Here is an 18,051-nt window from a genome sequence, read left to right on the forward strand (position 1 = left end):
TGAGCCTGCTTCTTCCTCTCCCACTCCCCCTGCTTGTGTTCCCTCTCTCGCTGGCTGTCTCTATCTCTGTCAAATAAATAAATAAAATCTTTAAAAAATAATAAAATAAAATAAAAAAAATTCACTCTCAAAGTTTAAGGACATCGCTTTTTGGGTAATCAATCTTTCCTTCCCAGCTATTCTGAAATCTTCCTTTTTCTCTTCACTGGGGTACAATGTGATAAGGGTGTCAGTGTACTTCGTTTTGTTGATTTTTATTAGAATTGTTTTGCTTTCATAATTGAGTAATTCATCATCAACTCTAGGAAACGTTTAATCATAGTAAGTAATGTAAGTAATAAATAACTATAGTAACAATCATAGTAAATAATAACAGTAATTTAAACAATGCCTGAATATCTTGTTCTGTTTTTTTTTTTAATTTCTAGGACAAATCTATTTATCTGTCTATATATCTAAAGTGAGATGAGGGGTGCCTGGGTGGCTTAATTGGTTAAGCATCTGCCTTCAGCTCAGGTCATGATCCTAGGGTCCTGGGATCAAGCCCGTGTTGGGCCCCCTGCTCAGCAGGGAGTCTGCTTCTCCCTCTCCTTCTGCCCCCCAACTTGTTCTCTCTCTCTCTGTCTCAAATAAATAAATAATCTTTAAAAAAATAAAGTGAGATGAGAAATAAATGTAATCAATGACAGTCGATTTCATTCTGTACTTGAAAACAGAATAATTGATATTTTAATATAATCTTTGAATATATAATATTATTGGATTAGCATTAAATTTTCTCATTTTGATCACTGTATTGATGCTATGATAGTTTCCATTTATTTAGGAAATATATTTTTATACATATGTATATGCATGTGTATGTGTGTGTGTATCATCTCATGAGTTATAATGTAATTTCTATCTATGTACCATCATTGTATTCTATTTCCTAAATTTTTATTAAGGATGTTTTGCATATGAATTCATATGGGTATTGGTCTGCAGTTTTCTTTTTTTTTTTTTTTTAAAGATTTTATTTATTTATTCGACAGAGATAGAGACAGCCAGCGAGAGAGGGAACACAAAGCAGGGGGAGTGGGAGAGGAAGAAGCAGGCTCCTAGCGGAGGAGCCTGATGTGGGGCTCGATCCCATATCGCCGGGATCACGCACTGAGCCGAAGGCAAACGCCCAACCGCTGTGCCACCCAGGCGCCCCCTGCAGTTTTCTATTAATAGTATTACCTGTGTTTGGTATCAAATTAAAGCAAAAATCATAAAACTAGTTGGGAAGAGTTCCATCTTCTTTTTTAAAAAAAATAATTTTAGTGGAATTGGAATTATTTCTTCCTTAAATGTTTAAAAGAACTCACTAGTGAAGCTATCTTGGCATGAAATTATGGTGGGAAAATTTAAAACTACCAATTCAATGCCTATATGTATAATAGAGGGCATTTCAGATTACTTATTTCTTCAGTGAACCTGAGTAGTGGAAGTATTTCAAGGAAATTTTTTTGTCAGTTTCTAGTTTTCATAGAGTTGTTGGAGAGGTGTTTAAAATATCATGTATAACCTTTTTAATGTCTTTAATATATCTAGTGCTATACCATCTTTCATTGCTTATATATATATTGGTAATGTATCTTTTCTTTTTTTCTGAACAATCTACCTACAGATCAATTGAGCTAGTTAAATTACAGCTTTGGAGTTCACTGATTTTCTCTATTTTTATGATCTATTTTATTAATTTCTGCTCTTTCTTTCCTTTTGACTATGTTGGTTTTGATAAGTTTTATATTTACAGTGTCCTAACTTGAGTATTGAAAGCATTTATTCATCTCCTATTTATTTCCAAAATAAGTATTTAAATCTATACATTTTCTTCTAATCTCAGCTATAGCAAATCTTGATATACTGGGTTTCATTTCACTCAGTTCAAAATATTATCTACTTTTGGGGCGCCTGGGTGGCTCAGTTGTTAAGCGTCTGCCTTCGGCTCAGGGCGTGATCCTGGCGTTATGGGATCGAGCCCCACATCAGGCTCTTCCACTGGGAGCCTGCTTCTTCCTCTTCCACTCCCCTTGCTTGGGTTCCCTCTCTCTCTCTCTCTGTCAAATAAATAAATAAAATCTTTAAAAAAGAAATATTATCTACTTTTTCTTGTGATTTCTTTTTTGACTCAAACATTATTTGTCAATGTTTTCTTTAATTTCCAAATATGTGGGGATTTTTTTTCCCCCAGAGTATTCTTTTATGAAGTCTAGTTTTATTCCCTTGTGGTCAGAGTATATAGTTTCCTGGTTTTAATCATTCTACATTTATTCACATTTATTTTATGGCCTATGGTCTATTTTGATGAACATCCTCAGACCTTAAAATGCATTCTGCTATGCTTGGAGAAATATTCTCTAAATGTCAATTAGATCAAGTTGTTTAATGTGTTAGTTTCCTACGGCTGATGTAACAAATTGTCGCAAACCGAATGGCTTAAAACAACAGCAAGTATTCTATCACAGCTCTGGAGGCTACAAGTCTGAAATCAAGATATCAGTAAGGCCATGTTTCTTCTGAAGGCTCTGGGGAAGATTCCTTCCTTGCCTCTTTCCCAGCTTCTGACAGTTTAAAAATCACTTTATTTTTTTCATCATGGTAAGTGTACTCTTTCACTTTCCCAGTAGTGTGATTCCTGGATCGTAGGACAGTTCTATTTTTAATTTTTTGAGGAACCTCAAAAAATTCCACAGTGGCTGCACCAATTTACACTCCCACCAACAATGCAAGGGAGTTCCTTTTTCTCCACATGCTTGCCAACACCTGTTGCTTCTTGTGTTTTGTAACCAGCAGTAATAAAGAAAAAAACTTAAAAGAAAATAGTTACATACAAGGGAAACCCCATAAAGCCATCAGAAGATTTTTTTCAGCAGAAACTGCAGGCCAGAAGAGAGTGGCATGATATATCCAAAGTGCTGAAAGGGAAAAATCTACACCCAAAACCACTCTATCCAGTAAGACTATCATTCAGAATAGAAGGAGAGATAAAGAGTTTCTCAGACAAACAAGAGCTAAAGGAGTTCATGACCACTAAACCAGCCTACAAGAAATATTAAAGGGTTCTCTCTGAGTGGAAAGGAAGACTGTGAGAGTATGTAAAGTAAAAAACACAAAAGCAGCAAAAATAAATATTTCTGTAAAAATCAGTCCAGGGATCCATAAAATAAAAATATGTAAAATGTGAGACAATATACCCAAAACATGAGGGGGAGAGAAGAATGGGTTTAAACTTAAGCACCCATCAACTTAATATAGACTGATAAATGCAGAAGATCTTATACACAACCCTAATGGTAACTGCAAATCAAAAACCAGTAATAGATATGCAAAGAATAAAAAGAATTCCAAGGATATCACTAAAGACAGCCGGCAAACCATGAAAGGGGGCAGAAGAAAGGATCAGAGAAAATCTATAGGAACAACCACAAAACAAGTAACAAGATGGAAATAAATACACACCTATCAATAATTACTTGAAATGTAAATGGACTAAATGTTCCAATCAAAAGACATAGGGTGACAGAGTGGATAAAAAAATAAGACCCAACTACATGCTGCCTACAAGAGATGGCTTTACAGATGAATTCTACCAAACATTTAAAGGAGTTAATATCCATTTTTCTCAAACTATTCCAAAATATACAAGAGGAAGAAAAACTTCCAAATTCAGTATGAACCCTGACACCAAAACCAGATAGAAACACCACCAAAAAAGAGAACTACAGGCCATTCTCTCTCATGAATAAAGATGCAAACTCCTCGACAAAATATCAGTAAACCAAATCCAACAATACATTTAAAAAATCTTACACCACAATCAAGTTGGATTTATTCCTGGGATGCAAGGGTGGATCAGTATTTGCAAAACAATCAACATGATACATCACATCAATAAGAGAAAGGATAATAACCATATGATCATTTCAATAGATGAAGAAAAAGCATTTGACAAAGTACAACATCCATTCACGATAAAAACCCTCTGCAAATTAGGTCTACAGGGAACGTATCTCAACATAGCAAAGGCTTATATGAAAAATCCACAGCCAACATTTACTCGATAGTGAAAACCGAGCTTCCCCCCTAAGGCCAGGAATAAGACATGGATGCCCACTCTCACCACTTTGATTCAACACAGTACTAGAAGTCCTAGCCACAGCAATTAGACAACATAAAGAAATAAAAGGCATCAAAATTGGTAAGGAAGAAACAAAATTCTCACTGTTTGGAGATGACATGCTACAATATATAGAAAACCTTAAAGACTCCACCATACATCTGTTTTTACATCTATTTCTCTTTTATTCAAGTTCTTATTTTTCCCATCCTTCCAAGAACAAATGCAGGATATATTTTTTTAAGATTTTATTTATTTGAGAGAGAGAGACAGCACAGCCAGGGGGAGGGGCAGAGGGAGAAGCAGACTCCCTGCTGAGCAGGGAGCCCAAACTGGGCTTCATCCTGGGACTCCAGTATCATGACCTGAGCCAAAGGCAGATGCTTAACTGTCTGACCCACCCAGGTGCCCCCAAATCCAGGATATTTATAAAAGCTCTTCAACATACTTGTCTAGTTTTTTCATTTCAGTCACTTTTTGTGCATTTTTTTTTATCCTGATACCCTATATGTCTTATATTCCCTGCTCCTTTGTGTGCCCAGTAAATTACATATTGGGTGCCAGATGAGATAAACTTTACATCATTGAGTGCGGCATTTGCTTGTATCCCTTTAGTGTCAGATTTTGTCATGGCCTTCAGGCAAAGGTATGTGGTAGCAGTTCTTCCTTTGAATATTTGCTTTTAATTCTTTTCAGGGTGAGTCTGGGTCAAATCTTAGTCGGAGTTTAATTAAGTCCCACTATCTAGGTGATATATTTCTGAGGATACTACCTGTTGTTCTGTATACTGTATAATAGGTGTTTCTACATTGGCAGATAAGAAAAAAATGATTCCCAGCCCCATACAAGCTGCAGGAATTACTTGGTATAGTGTCTTCTAGTGGTACTTGTCTAAACCTTGGATAGTTCACTCTCACACTTGTATAGATCTGGACACAGTCAACAATTTAGTGGATCCTTCTTCAGTTCTTTGCCTCTCCTCTTTCCCTGTGCCCCCCATATCTAGCTCCCTACCCTTTCACACCTAAATTCTAGTCACATTAGTTTTATACCCTGATTTTGATCTCCAGGCTCTAAGGGCAGGAAATCAGTGGGCTCCTTTTGGGAAACAGTGTCCCAGTGGCTACTTCTGAATTTCTGGAAGAATTCCTTAAGACTCATTGAACAGCAGGAAACAAAGACCAAAAAAACTGACCAGAAAACAGGAAAGGAAATGAGGGTTTTTGCCAGGCAGAAAAAAAATCCCTGAAAACTTGAGAATGAAACTGTCACCATCTGAGAGCAGTCTTTCTGATGGAAAGACTTGAGCATCTGCCCAGAGGGTGACCTTCACTCCTTCCTAGGGAATCACTTAAAGTGCCCAGTAAAATACCTCCTCCCCTAGAATTCACCCTGAATTAGGTACACCTAGGATGGAAAAAGCCCCCACCTACTATCCTTGAGCGAGAAGCAGCCCTCTTGTTCACTGCACTGCACACCCTAGGGTTTCCCTCAAACTCCAGTGTGATCTCACCACCCAGAGGAGGTCCACAGCTTCCTGGGCCCTTTGGAACACCTCCTCTCACCCAGACTACACTTCTTATTTCAGTCTGTGTCATAGGGTAAAGGAGAGGGAGTGATTTTTTTAAAAAGATTTTATTTAGAGAGAGAGAAAGAGCATGAGCAGGGGGAGGGGGCAGAGGGCAGAGGGAGCAGAGTCCCTGCTGAGCAGGGAGCCCAATGTAGGGCTCAAATCCCAGGACCCTGAGATCATGACCTGAGCTGAAGGCAGACGCTTTACTGACTGAGCCACCCAGGCGCCCCAGAGGGAGTGATTTTGCAGCAGGCTCAGCAGGCAGAGAGTTTGAGACCAGATGGGTTATAGGGGCTGGGGCAGAGTAGGCAGCAGTGCAGAAGCTGGTAAGAGAAGCAGCCTTGAGGATGCAGGGGGCGGGCAGGAGGAGAACATGGGAATTGAGGGTTCAGAAGTCAGCATCGAGGCTGGGCCATGGAGGGAACAGGATGCCAAGGGTGCAGAACAGGGCCTGGGCAGCCACCAAGGCTGGATGTCTTGATAGTGCAAGATGTCCGGGGAGTCAATGCTGCCACCAAGGAGTCATTAGGTGAGGAGGGAATTCCTAGGGCCCATAGGGCACAAGGAGAGCCCCAAAGCTGGACTGCTAGGGATTGCAGAGGTGGGAGGCAGCAGAACCTGGTGCTCGGAGGTCAGAGAGCCCAAGAGGTACAGCTAGTTAGACCAGAGCTCTCTGGACTTTGCCTGGGTACTCACCCAACACCCCACCTCTGAGACAGAAGTTCAGGATTTAAGGCTCTGGCTTCCTTCCCCTCTGGACCAAAGTCTCTCTGCAGGCAAGTCCTACCCTGGCAGGCCCCAGCTCCTTCATACCTTTGATGCAGTGCCACCAGCCACTGGAGTTCTCCTCCAGTCCCTGGGGCTCTAGCTGTGCCTGAAGTTGGCAGGCTGTGTTTCTTTCTGGAAGCTCTGGGAAATTAGATTCCTACTTGCGTGCATCGTTGGCAGAATTCAGTTCCATGTGGTTGTAGGACTCAGGTTTCTAAGCTTCCGGGGTGCTTTCTGGTTGTATTGAGATGATCTGCAAAGTCACACAATTTCTTCAAAGGGCTCTTTGTGTGACTCAATACTGTGACCTTCTGATCTTGCTGAGCCAGAACTACAGCACTGGCTATCAGATGTGTAGCACTCAACTTAACTCCTAGCTTTATCTCAGAACCAGCAATGGGGCATCAAAGGGCCTAATACAGATATGTCTGACTCTTCTGCCTGCCTCTTTCTCCCTACAGCTGGAAAAGGTTCTCTATTTTTAAAGACTCATGTGAGGGGTGCCTGGGTGGCTCAGTCGGTTAAGTGTTTGCTTTCAGCTCAGGTGAGATCGAGCTCTGCATCAGGCTCCTTGCTCAGCGGGGAGCCTGCTTCTCCCTCTCCCACTGCCTGCTGTTCCCCCTGCTTGTGCTCTCTTTGTCAAATAAAGAAATAAAATCTTAAAATAAAAATAGAGACTTGTGTGATTATATTGAACCCACCTGGGTAAGTCTCATCACAAAGTGCATTATACACTCAAAGCCCCACTGGCCATCTACAGGAATGTTCATAGGTTCTGGGAATTAGGGCATGGACATCTTTGGGAGCAATGATTCGATTTACTACAGTTTGCTGTCTGGTCCTCTGATTCCTATCTGTCCTGCTTGTAAAATATATTCCACACACCCCAAGATCACAAAATGTCTCATTCCATTACAGTATCTACTCAACACTCAAATCTCATCAGCTCAAAAATCTCAAATTTCATCATCTATATTGTCTAAATCAGATCTGGCAGAGGCTCTGGATATAATCCACCCCAGCACACAATGCTCTCCATCTGCAGATCTGTAAAACTAGAGAACAAAGTATCTGCTCCCAAAATACAATGGTGGAATAAGACCTGGGATAATAGTTATATACATTGTGGGGCGCCTGGGTGGCACAGCGGTTAAGCGTCTGCCTTCGGCTCAGGGCGTGATCCCCGTTATGGGATCGAGCCCCACATCAGGCTCCTCTGCTGTGAGCCTGCTTCTTCCTCTCCCACTCCCCCTGCTTGTGTTCCCTCTCTCGCTGGCTGTCTCCATCTCTGCCAAATAAATAAATAAAATCTTAAAAAAAAAAATAGTTATATACATTGTTTCAAAGGGGAGAAAATGAAAAAATAAACAAATAGCCGCAAGTTCCAAGCAATTTTGAAATCAAGTTCAGCAAACTACATTAGGTATCAGGACCCGGGAATACCTTCTATGGTTCAGGGCTCTGGCCACTGGGCTCTCAACACCCCCCCCATTCTACTCTGTCCTCCACCTCCTTTTCTATGACAGGTAGCAAAGGTCTGCAGCTTAGGAATCTTCTCAGCCAGTTTCATGTGTGCAGAATATTGGAAGTCCTAATTTCATATTCTGTGCCTCTAAGATCCAAGGTGTTTCTATTAGAAAGGAAGTTTCAAGAACTTTGTGGTTCTTCTGTATACACTACAGAGATTCACTCCATTAGACAAGAGGTTGGTTCACTCACACATTTTTTCCCCCTGGATAATCTTGTACACCAATTTTTTGGCTTTTGCTGAGATGGCCAAGGGGATGCCTTTAAACTTCCTGGATGGTCTTTGGTTGTACTGAGACCACCTGCCTAGCCACAATCTCTTCAAAGAAATTTTATGTGACTAAACACTCTGGTCTTTTGATCTTGCTCAGATCTTACAAAAGGCTGTACAGCTACAACCTTGGCTATTTCTCCAGAACATACTTTCCTGACCATGAATCTCTTCTTTTGAAACTAAGATGGAATAAGAATTTCCCAAATCATAAAGTCTTGGGGTCTTTTCTGCTTAATAGTTCTTACCCACGTTTATCTTTTTTTTTTAAAGACTTTATTTATTTATTCGACAGAGATAGAGACAGCCAGGGAGAGAGGGAACACAAGCAGAGGGAGTGGGAGAGGAAGAAGCAGGCTCATAGTGGAGGAGCCTGATGTGGGGCTCGATCCCATAACGCCGGGATCACACCCTGAGCCGAAGACAGACGCTTAACCGCTGCGCCACCCAGGCGTCCCCCACCAAGTTTATCTCTTACCTATCACATTTTACCATAAAAAAACAAGGCCACACTTTCAACACTTCGTTTACAAATTCCTCAGCTAAATGTCCATATAAGGACTGGTACATCAATATTTGCAGCAGTATTGTTTTTAATATTTAGAATTTGGGGGAAAAACATGTCAATTCAGATAAAGGGGCCGCTCTTTCTGCCCACGGGTCCTGTCCCTGTGCTTTAATAAAACCACCATTTTGTACACACACACAAATAAGATAAAGGAATAAACTGCAGTATATCCATAAAGTATAACTCAGCAATAAAGAGAATGAACTATTTATACACACAATTCTCAAAATAATGTTGCACGAAAGGCAATGGACAATAATAACTTCTAAGGTTCCACTTAAGATTCTAGAAAAGACAAGTTTATCTATACTGAAAGTAAATCAACGGTTGCCTATGGAAGAGATGGGAAGTATTAAGAAAGGCACTGAGAGGGATTAGGAAGGGCCATGAGGTAACTTTAGGGGTGGCTATTTCCAATACAACGGCTGGGTGCTTATGTTTATACATATATTAAGGATTACAAATTGCACACTTTATATATGTGCAGTATATGGCCTGTTGACTACACCTCAATGAAACTATAAAAAATGACTCCACTGCAACATGAGTCTCCCACTTCTACTGGAAAACCAGATGAGCATCAATATAGTGACTCTACCTTCTCTTTCCAAATGCCTTGTAAAAAGAACCTCTTCCCCAGCAGCAAGAAAAACTGGCACGCAGTGAAAGCGATTTCCAAGCTGAGTCACCAGAAGCTCTGCTTGGCCACAAGATCTACGTCCTTGGACCACAATGTCTATCCCAGGGTTCTTCCCCGTGCAGCAAAGACGCCAGGTATAGAGCCCAGGGAGGGACAGAAATCGATAAACTTTACATTCTTTGCTCTGCCACCGACCTTGGTCATAGAGTGACACAGCCCTGGAGATGCTGAGAATTCCCATGCATCCCCATTTCATACAGCCATAGTGACAGGAGCGTTTGTGGATGTCTTTTTAAAATGGGCACATCCACTCTCATTTGCTGCAGTCTCCCCAAGCCCAATTACTCACACCCAGTGTTTCTGTGCTAATTTTGTTTCCTTCCTGGGATGGTAAGTCTTGCAGCCAGACTTGGGTACCAGATCTGATTCTGGCCTTCGGGGCATATGGCACTTGGGAGGCCCTCAGAAACAGCTTCCCCTCAACAGAGCTGTGAAATATGGTACATATGCTAGAAATAAGATACTCAATCCATGCTGCTCCCAAACATACTGAAGGCTGTCACAACCTTCCTCAATACCATCCTCAGGGGGATGTCTGGGCCCTCAAATAACTCTGAAATCCAGATGAAATCAGGCCCATAAACCTCTGCACTCTCACCTAAGCAGCTGTTGTCAGCAACACCAGAACTGGACTGAGAATGGTTCTCTGCCAACCTTCTCTTCCATATGAGGCACATGAAACTGGAGGCCCCCCCACACACACACTGTTTATCGCTTCAGTTTGGCAGGGCCTAAGAGTTTTCAAATCATTTCAAACAGTAAAAAGAAAGTCCAAGATTAACGATGGCTTAAATAATAAGAAGGTCTTTATTATCACAGACACCAGAGCAACATAAGTAGTAGTCCAGGTAGGGTGACTGGAGGCTGGAAAATCTGTCACAAGTACCACAAGACCAACAATGTCCATGAAGAAAGTAAACCTTTTCTGTAAGCCAGAATACAGCTCAGATCCTCTTGGATGTACAGTAAGGTCCACACCTTGAATCAGTCAGTGGGGGAGGAAATGAGAAATCCCATTTAATTCAGGATTCTGGTAATTCCCTCCAGGGACTGGAGAGTACAAAGTTCTACCTTCCCTGAGGATATTATGGTAACTAAACTGGTAGAGATAAGATAGTTTCAGTCACAAGCACTGAGTGACAAATCTGTCAAGGACCTGTCTGAAAGTGCAGCACAACCCACGAACACATCCCTGTACCTGACATTCATAAGGTATCTCCCTGGTGTTAATGCTGATATATGAGAATCAAGATCTGTTTGATGTCTTCCTCCCAAAGGATAATCACAGAGCTCCTCTCCCTAGGAGTCCCGTTGCTACGCTGAAAGCCCTCCTAAAGCCTTCCTGCAGTGTGAACTTTCTGGTGCCGAATGAGGTGGGAGCTTAAACTATAGGCTTTCCCACATTCATTGCACTCATATGGCCTTTCTCCAGTGTGAACTTTTTGGTGCCTAACAAGGTGGGATGTTCTGATAAAATCTTTCCCACATTTGCTGCACACAAATGGCCTTTCCCCCGTGTGAACTCTCTGGTGTGCAATAAAGTCAGAGCTTCGACTAAAGAATTTCCCACATTCAATGCACTCAAAAGGCCTTGCCTCAGTGTGAATTCTCTGGTGTTTAATGAGGGTGTATTTGTGGCCAAAGGATTTCCCACAATCACTGCAAACATATGGATTTTCTCCAGTATGGATACTCTCATGCTGAACAAGTGTGGATTTGTGTCTGAAGACTTTCCCACAATTGTTGCACTTATAAGGCCTCGCTCCATTGTGAACTCTCTGGTGTACAATTAGGTTGGAGTGATGGCTAAAGTATTTTCCACATTCACTACACTTGTAAGGCATTTCTCCAGTGTGAATTCTTTTGTGCTGAGTAAGGTTGTCTTTGCGGCTAAAGGCTTTCCCACATTCTTTGCATTCGTAAGGCCTTTCTCCGGTATGGATTCTCTGGTGCTGGATAAGGGTTGCTTTGCGGCTGAAGGCTTTCCCACATTCACTGCACTCGTAAGGCCTTTCTCCGGTATGGATTCTCTGGTGCTGGACGAGGGTGTCTTTGCGATTGAAGGCCTTACCACATTCACTGCACCTATAATGCATATGTCCACTGTGAGAGGCCTCCCCACTCTCGGTGCTCCTTGTCCTCTTCTTGCTGTGACTGGCGTTTTGCTGGTGACTGCCCAAACTGGCCTGGAAGTTCTCCTCCTCACATGGAAAAGGCTTTTCTGACAGGTGAGGCTCTTCACAAACTCTACAGTTCTTAACCAACAAGGTCTTGCCTTTGTCTCTTCTTAAGGGTTTCTCTACATTGTACTGCTTCTGGTGCTGAAGAAAGTTTGCACTGAACCAGAATTGTCTCCCACATGCCCCACATGTGTAAGGTTTCAGTCCTTGGCGTGTTTCCTGGTGTTCATCCAGGTGCAAGATATCTTTCAAGATGGGGCCACATATGTCACAAGGGTGAGCCATCTGGGTTGATGAACCTGCCTTGGAAATACTATGTGACACTTCTACAGAAATGCTCTGCTCTGAAGGCGCCTCTTCATCCTCCACTGCACACCAACAACCTGGAGGCAGAAAAATGGTGTTGAAGTACATGATGACTTTGGTGCGAAGGGGCAACCCCATCACAAACGTGTCTAGTATACCCAGGATTTAGTCCATGGGGGTGTTGGCAGGATGCAGATTTGGCATCAGGTTAAAGAAAAAGCTGCTGTGCAATACTGGGCCTCAAAGGGCGAAAGAATGAGGAAGCCTTCACAGGGGACAAAGACACAAGGATGGGGTGTAGCTCAAGAGAGAACCTGCAGGCAGAATGTCCAATTTATTCCTATGCAAATGATTTTTAGAAGGGCCTTGGCTACTGGTGAGGACCGTAAAGAAATGTATGTCTAGGGGCGCCTGGGTGGCACAGCGGTTAAGCGTCTGCCTTCGGCTCAGGGCGTGATCCTGGCGTTACGGGATCGAGCCCCACATCAGGCTCCTCCGCTATGAGCCTGCTTCTTCCTCTCCCACTCCCCCTGCTGTGTTCCCTCTCTTGCTGACTGTCTCTATCTCTGTCAAATAAATAAATAAAAAATCTTTAAAAAAAAAAAGAAAAAGAAAAAGAAAAAGAAAAAAAAGAAATGTTATGTCTAGGCCCGGAAAAATCTGATCTAAAATGAGCAAGTGGTATTCAAGAATCATTTAAGGATATATGTACGTCTCGTGACACATTAGCATTGTCCAACAAAGGAGAGCACTGCAGAAGGAGCAGTCAAGAGCACTGGTGAGTGGGCATGGAAAGCCCTGGGTCGGAGGTCAGAACAGAAATGACAAGTGTGTAAAGTGTCCAAAACGATGAGAAAAAGACAGAAATAGGTACGGTCTATAACCTAGGCACCAAACAGGAGTGGGACCAGGACAGGCTTCTGGTATTATTTGAACCCAGCCCTGACACTGTCACACCGTCCCCAATCTCTCACTCACCAGGGCCTGTCCACGTCCCTCCTGCCATGGCTAGAGTCATGACCTCTCAGTCAGGCACTCAGAGTTCTTCCTCCTGCTAAGTTCAGGAACCACAAAGGATCTAGAAAAAAGTCAAAGAGGAAAGACAGTGCAAGTAGGAAAGCAGTGGCCCAGAGCAGCCCACCCACAGGAGATTAAGACAACTAAATACTACAAAATGAACATGAGAAACGTCTTGCAGGATCAGCACACTGGACCCCACAGCAGTGACCATGATGGCAATTCATAACACAGGTAGGTCCAAGGAAATGCCAATTATAGGAAAGGGGCAGAGTCTAGAGTACAGAGGTATCATGAATGTAGGCATAGACATACAGCCAGGGAAAGGGCAAGCAGGATAGTCCACTGGGGTGACCACTAGACTCCTGATCCTCAAACCCTTCCTGGCCACAGTTTGGGGCAACAGGGGCTGGGGAGCATAGGAGTAAAGGAGGCAATATAGAGCAGAGCCCCAACACCCAGAAAACCTATCTTAGTAAGGGGAAAAAAGCAGTGCCCATGGGCAGCTACGGGAAGAAAATGGCAACCTTTGAGGGAAGAAAGAGTAGGGCACAGCCAAGAAAACTGGGGTATGTGGGGTCTTACCCGGGAGGACCGTAAGCACAAAGCATAGACAACACTGCGTTGTGACACACCTCTCTGGGCCTTATCAAGCAGCCCTCACTCCTCCCAAGTGAAACTCACAAACACATCCCTGAAAGTCACATGACCCTGCATGAAGTCAACAACTGAGCACAGAGGTAGCAGCTCTCCCCAGGACTCCTGGTCTACCCACCACACATACACTTTCCTCCCCAGCTCCCCAACTCAGACCAGATACCAGGCCCTTGTAACTGATGCCTACTCACTCTTTCCATTTCCTAGTGATCATTTTGTCCAGCCTAGAACAACAGGTGGGGGACAGATAGACACTTCTGCCAGCTAGTTCCCCTGGCATCTAGAGATCATGCCTCTCATATACAAATTTGAGCTCAGAATTCTCCCTAAAGCCTCCAGGCTATGAATTCAGATTCCGTCTCCAGGACACATCACTCTTTAGACCATAGCTCCCTCCTGTCAATGGATACCCACAACACAGGTGTCTCCCACATGCAAATCTGCACATTGCAGCCAGAGAATTCTTGGTTAATGCATCCAAGATCACATCTGGCTCCAGTCAATGGTCCCCACTGCCATCTAACTCTGAACCCACCTTTTAAATCCTCCCTTCCTGGCCCTATTCCTTGATTCAACTTCAGCAATCCAGAATGAAATACAGATACCAGACAAACCCAACCCCTTCCCACTTTACTGTCATATACTAAGGATGCTATATTCTCAACAATCACAGGCTTAACATGTAATACTAAATTCTCATTCAAACCCCACACCCACTGTCCTTCTACCTCAAGCAGAGTTACTCTGCCAGCTGACCCAATTTGCCCCTGAGCTCATTTACCAGCTTGACTGAAACTCCCCACATCCCACTAAAGGCCACCATGAACACCTGGGAAGCACACAGATGATGGAAAGCACCTGCTTTGGTCTCACTTTCATCTCATCTCTAATACTACTCTACCCCAGCATCCATCTCGAGTCCAAACTCTCTCTGGAAGACTTCCCCACCTGCCACATCCTACTCTCTCCCTCCACCATGGACGATGACCTCCCTTTTCCTATCTCTTAGGTAACTCCTATCCCACTCTGCTGTGTCCAGACCCTTAATGGCACTGCCACTATGACATAAAGGTTCTCTCTATAAATCTAAGTAAGTAGTTCTACTCTAATCCATATACTGACTGCCACCTTGTGGACTTGATCCCACCTCTGAAATCCAAATCTGTGTGCACAGCTGTCTACCTGTACCTCCACTCAGATTCAACATGGTCAAAGCCTAAGTCTTGATATTACTTCTGAAAGTTACTCCCACCACCAAATTCACCATCTCAGTTGAGGATTTCTTCCATCCTTATACTTTCTCAGGCCAAAAACTTTGAGAGCTATAGAGTCAGCCTGACTCTTCCTGTTCTTTCTCTCACCATCCGCATCAGAAAATCTGGTTACCCCTACTTAAAGAAAAACAAAAAAGGACCAAAATCCAAGCATTCATCCCTCACTTAAAGAGCAACCAGTCTAGTCCAGCCATCATCTACAGTGCTCCTTCCTCACCCCAAAGTCCTTTTTTCACTATGCAACCAGAGAAAGCCTGTTAAGACCACTCCCTCCTCTACTCCAAATCTTGCCTGGCTCCCACCACTCTCAAAACAGAAGCCCAGTTCCACAAGCTGCCATTCCAGAATCGAATCCTGTCCCCTTCTTTCTGATCACGCTAGACATAATGGAGACCTGAGGCTCCCTAAACACTCCTGCTTCAGCCTCAAGTGATGTTTTTGCACATGCTGGTTCTTGTGCCTGGGACACTGTCCCACACTTCATCCCAGTGCACCCAATTCAAGGCAAAAGACCGTTAGTAACACCAGCGTCCCCAAGCTCAATGGCAAGTAGAAGGGTACGTAAAGACTCCTAAGACACCACCATTAGCCATACTGGGTTGCCAAATCATGCGCAAGTGGGGCGTGATGAATGAGGCCCTGCATACTCTGCACTCACCTATGCAGAGATCCTAAGTGCTTCTACCATCAAAGCAACCTGGCAGAAAGGAGGATCTGAGAGGGGCAGGTTACCAGAGTGGGGTATCATGGACTGAACTATTCCCCTAACTCCTGCCCTGCCCCTTGGTGAGGATGATTTCTGAATGTCTAATCTCAGATACTAAGACCTTAGTGTTGTCTCCTATCAGATGTGTGTCCATGAACAAAGATGTGTTGCAGTGTCCTCATCTGTAAAGCAGGGATAATAGTGGTACCCACCTAACAGGGTTACTGTGTGTATCAGACAGGTAAGTACATGTCAAGGATCCTTGAATTAGCTTTTACTCCTCAAAACCTTCACATTTTTCCAAATATTTTTGGAGCAAACGAAGGGATATGTTTTTGACATTTCGAATTTGTTTTTAAGCTTTTAAGAAAATGTGATATTTAAGACTCATCATAATCAAACCCTTAGAGGCAAGCACTTCAATTAATTACTAAGCATTATTAATATAAACTTATCATATCTATACATTTTAAATGTTTAACTGCTTGTGTGTATCTGCCAAGTGTGCATTAATCCTTTCACCAAACCAGCCTACCTGGCACATACTCATCTGAAGGTGAGCCTGCTGGCGGCCTTTCATTAGAGATGTTCATAATCTCTCCTTACCTAAGAGTTGGGGAACTGATGTACCAGGACCCTGGACTGGGCTGAGGCTGACTTTTCCTGCGTTCCACAGGCAGTGCCTTTGCTGAATCCACAGAGTGGCAAATCTATAGCACCTCACACCTGCCTCTGCATCTCAGGCCAGGTCCTTATACCCTACAGCCCCCTCCTCCTGCTGAGACCACCCAGAACTCAATCCCATGCTTCTTTCTGGAGGGAATGAAGGATGTCCACCCCTTCTTCCCTGCCCTCCAATCTCTCACCTTAAGGACTACATAAGGTAAACACTTCCTTCATATTCTTCCCCCAAATCTGATCTCCAAGCTTCAACCTGAGGCCTCATCCCTCAGTGGTCTCCAACACAGCTCCCTCCCCAGAACTCCAGACCTGCATGGCCAGATGCCTGTGGGACACTTCCTCTGTGCAACAGCTTGGCTTTACCATGTCCAAAATGCAATTCCTGATTCCTTCAAAGGAGCCCCCTGCTCCAACGGACCCATTCTCACTGAAGTTCAGGGGGGAAAAAAGGAAACAAAACCGTTTACGCCCTTCACTCTCTACTTTACATACAGACATTATCTGACACAGCAAGAAATCCTGTTGGTTTTACCTTTAAAATCTCACTTCTTCACCTCCCACCTCCCCGCCACAGCTCTGGTCCAGACACAACACTGCTGGAATCTGTTGCCTCCTCACCGGCCTCCTTGCCTCCATGCTCATCATCCCACCCTGCTGTAATCTATTCCCCCGAGCCAGATCACATCACGTCATATTCCTCCACGGCTCCCAGCGTCCTCGCCACGAAGGTACGCAACTCACCCAGCCTTCCCACGCAGGGCTACCACTCGCCCTCTAGACTCACTGCAAATACGAAGACCCCGGTTTCCTGACTCCTCCCCACTCAGTCGCGCCTCCAAGCCTTTGTTCGTGCTAGTCGATGGGCCAGGAACACTTCGACGGCTCATCACACCGGCTGTTAGAAATTAAGGTTCACCCCACAAACACCCCCGAAGCCCACAACACCGGAGCCTGGACTGCAATGACTTCAACAGGCGCCCCTCATTCGGGGCTTCGTGATGCAGAGTGGAAGACAGAAACGCTTCAAAGTCTGGCGAACAAAGTACCCACCTACGCAGGATCCATCACCGCGGCCGCCGCCATCACAATCTGGACCACACGGAGCCGTGGAGTCCCAGGTGGGGATCCACGCACCACCGTCGCTTGGCCCTGGCCAGGGAGCCTTCGCGGGCGCTGCCACCGCCAAGCCTCTCTGCAATGGGCACAGGGTCTCCTCCCGTGCCTTCCCGCTTCCGTCACTCTGAACCACACCAGTGTTCCCAAAGCTCCGCTCCGAGGGCTCCACTAGGAGCGGACAAAATGTCCTCCGCGAGGAAGACGCCGGAAGTCCCGCCCAGACGTCTTCCGCCGGCTTTTAACAGCGCCGCCAGCGCGCGGCGCAGAGATTTCTGGATAATGTAGTGTCCCTGAGCAATCTGCCCTAGTGACCGCGGACTTGTCCGCCGCAGGGGTTAGGCAGCGCGGTCCCGCGAGGGACGCTGGGAAATGGTGCCTCAAGGCTCAAAGGACGGGGCGAGGCTTCGGTCCTCTTAAAGAGCCCGCGCCCAGGTTCCGTGCGGTGTAGTCCGTTGGGGGTGGGTCCAAGAAGTGTTCGGAAACATTCTTGTAGAATGAGCACATCATGTGAAATATCATTTTGAGTCTACTCACAGTCCGCTCGTATTTCCTTGCTGGTT

The 18,051-nt window shown here is 44.3% G+C and overlaps 1 protein-coding gene across 1 annotated transcript; it reads right to left on the reverse strand.

Moving 5' to 3' along the window:
* Positions 1 to 10,342: 10,342 nt before the first annotated feature.
* LOC105239978 (zinc finger protein 134-like) lies at positions 10,343 to 17,729 on the reverse strand (the record flags this gene model as incomplete). The annotated part of the gene is made up of 2 exons (XM_034639343.1): positions 10,343 to 12,117; positions 17,426 to 17,729. Coding segments are annotated over 2 exons (1,536 nt in total), but the record flags the coding sequence as incomplete, so codon positions are not given.
* Positions 17,730 to 18,051: the final 322 nt, after the last annotated feature.

This window comes from Ailuropoda melanoleuca, chromosome 12 (genome assembly GCF_002007445.2).
Source record: "Ailuropoda melanoleuca isolate Jingjing chromosome 12, ASM200744v2, whole genome shotgun sequence".
NCBI classification, from domain to species: domain Eukaryota; kingdom Metazoa; phylum Chordata; class Mammalia; order Carnivora; family Ursidae; genus Ailuropoda; species Ailuropoda melanoleuca.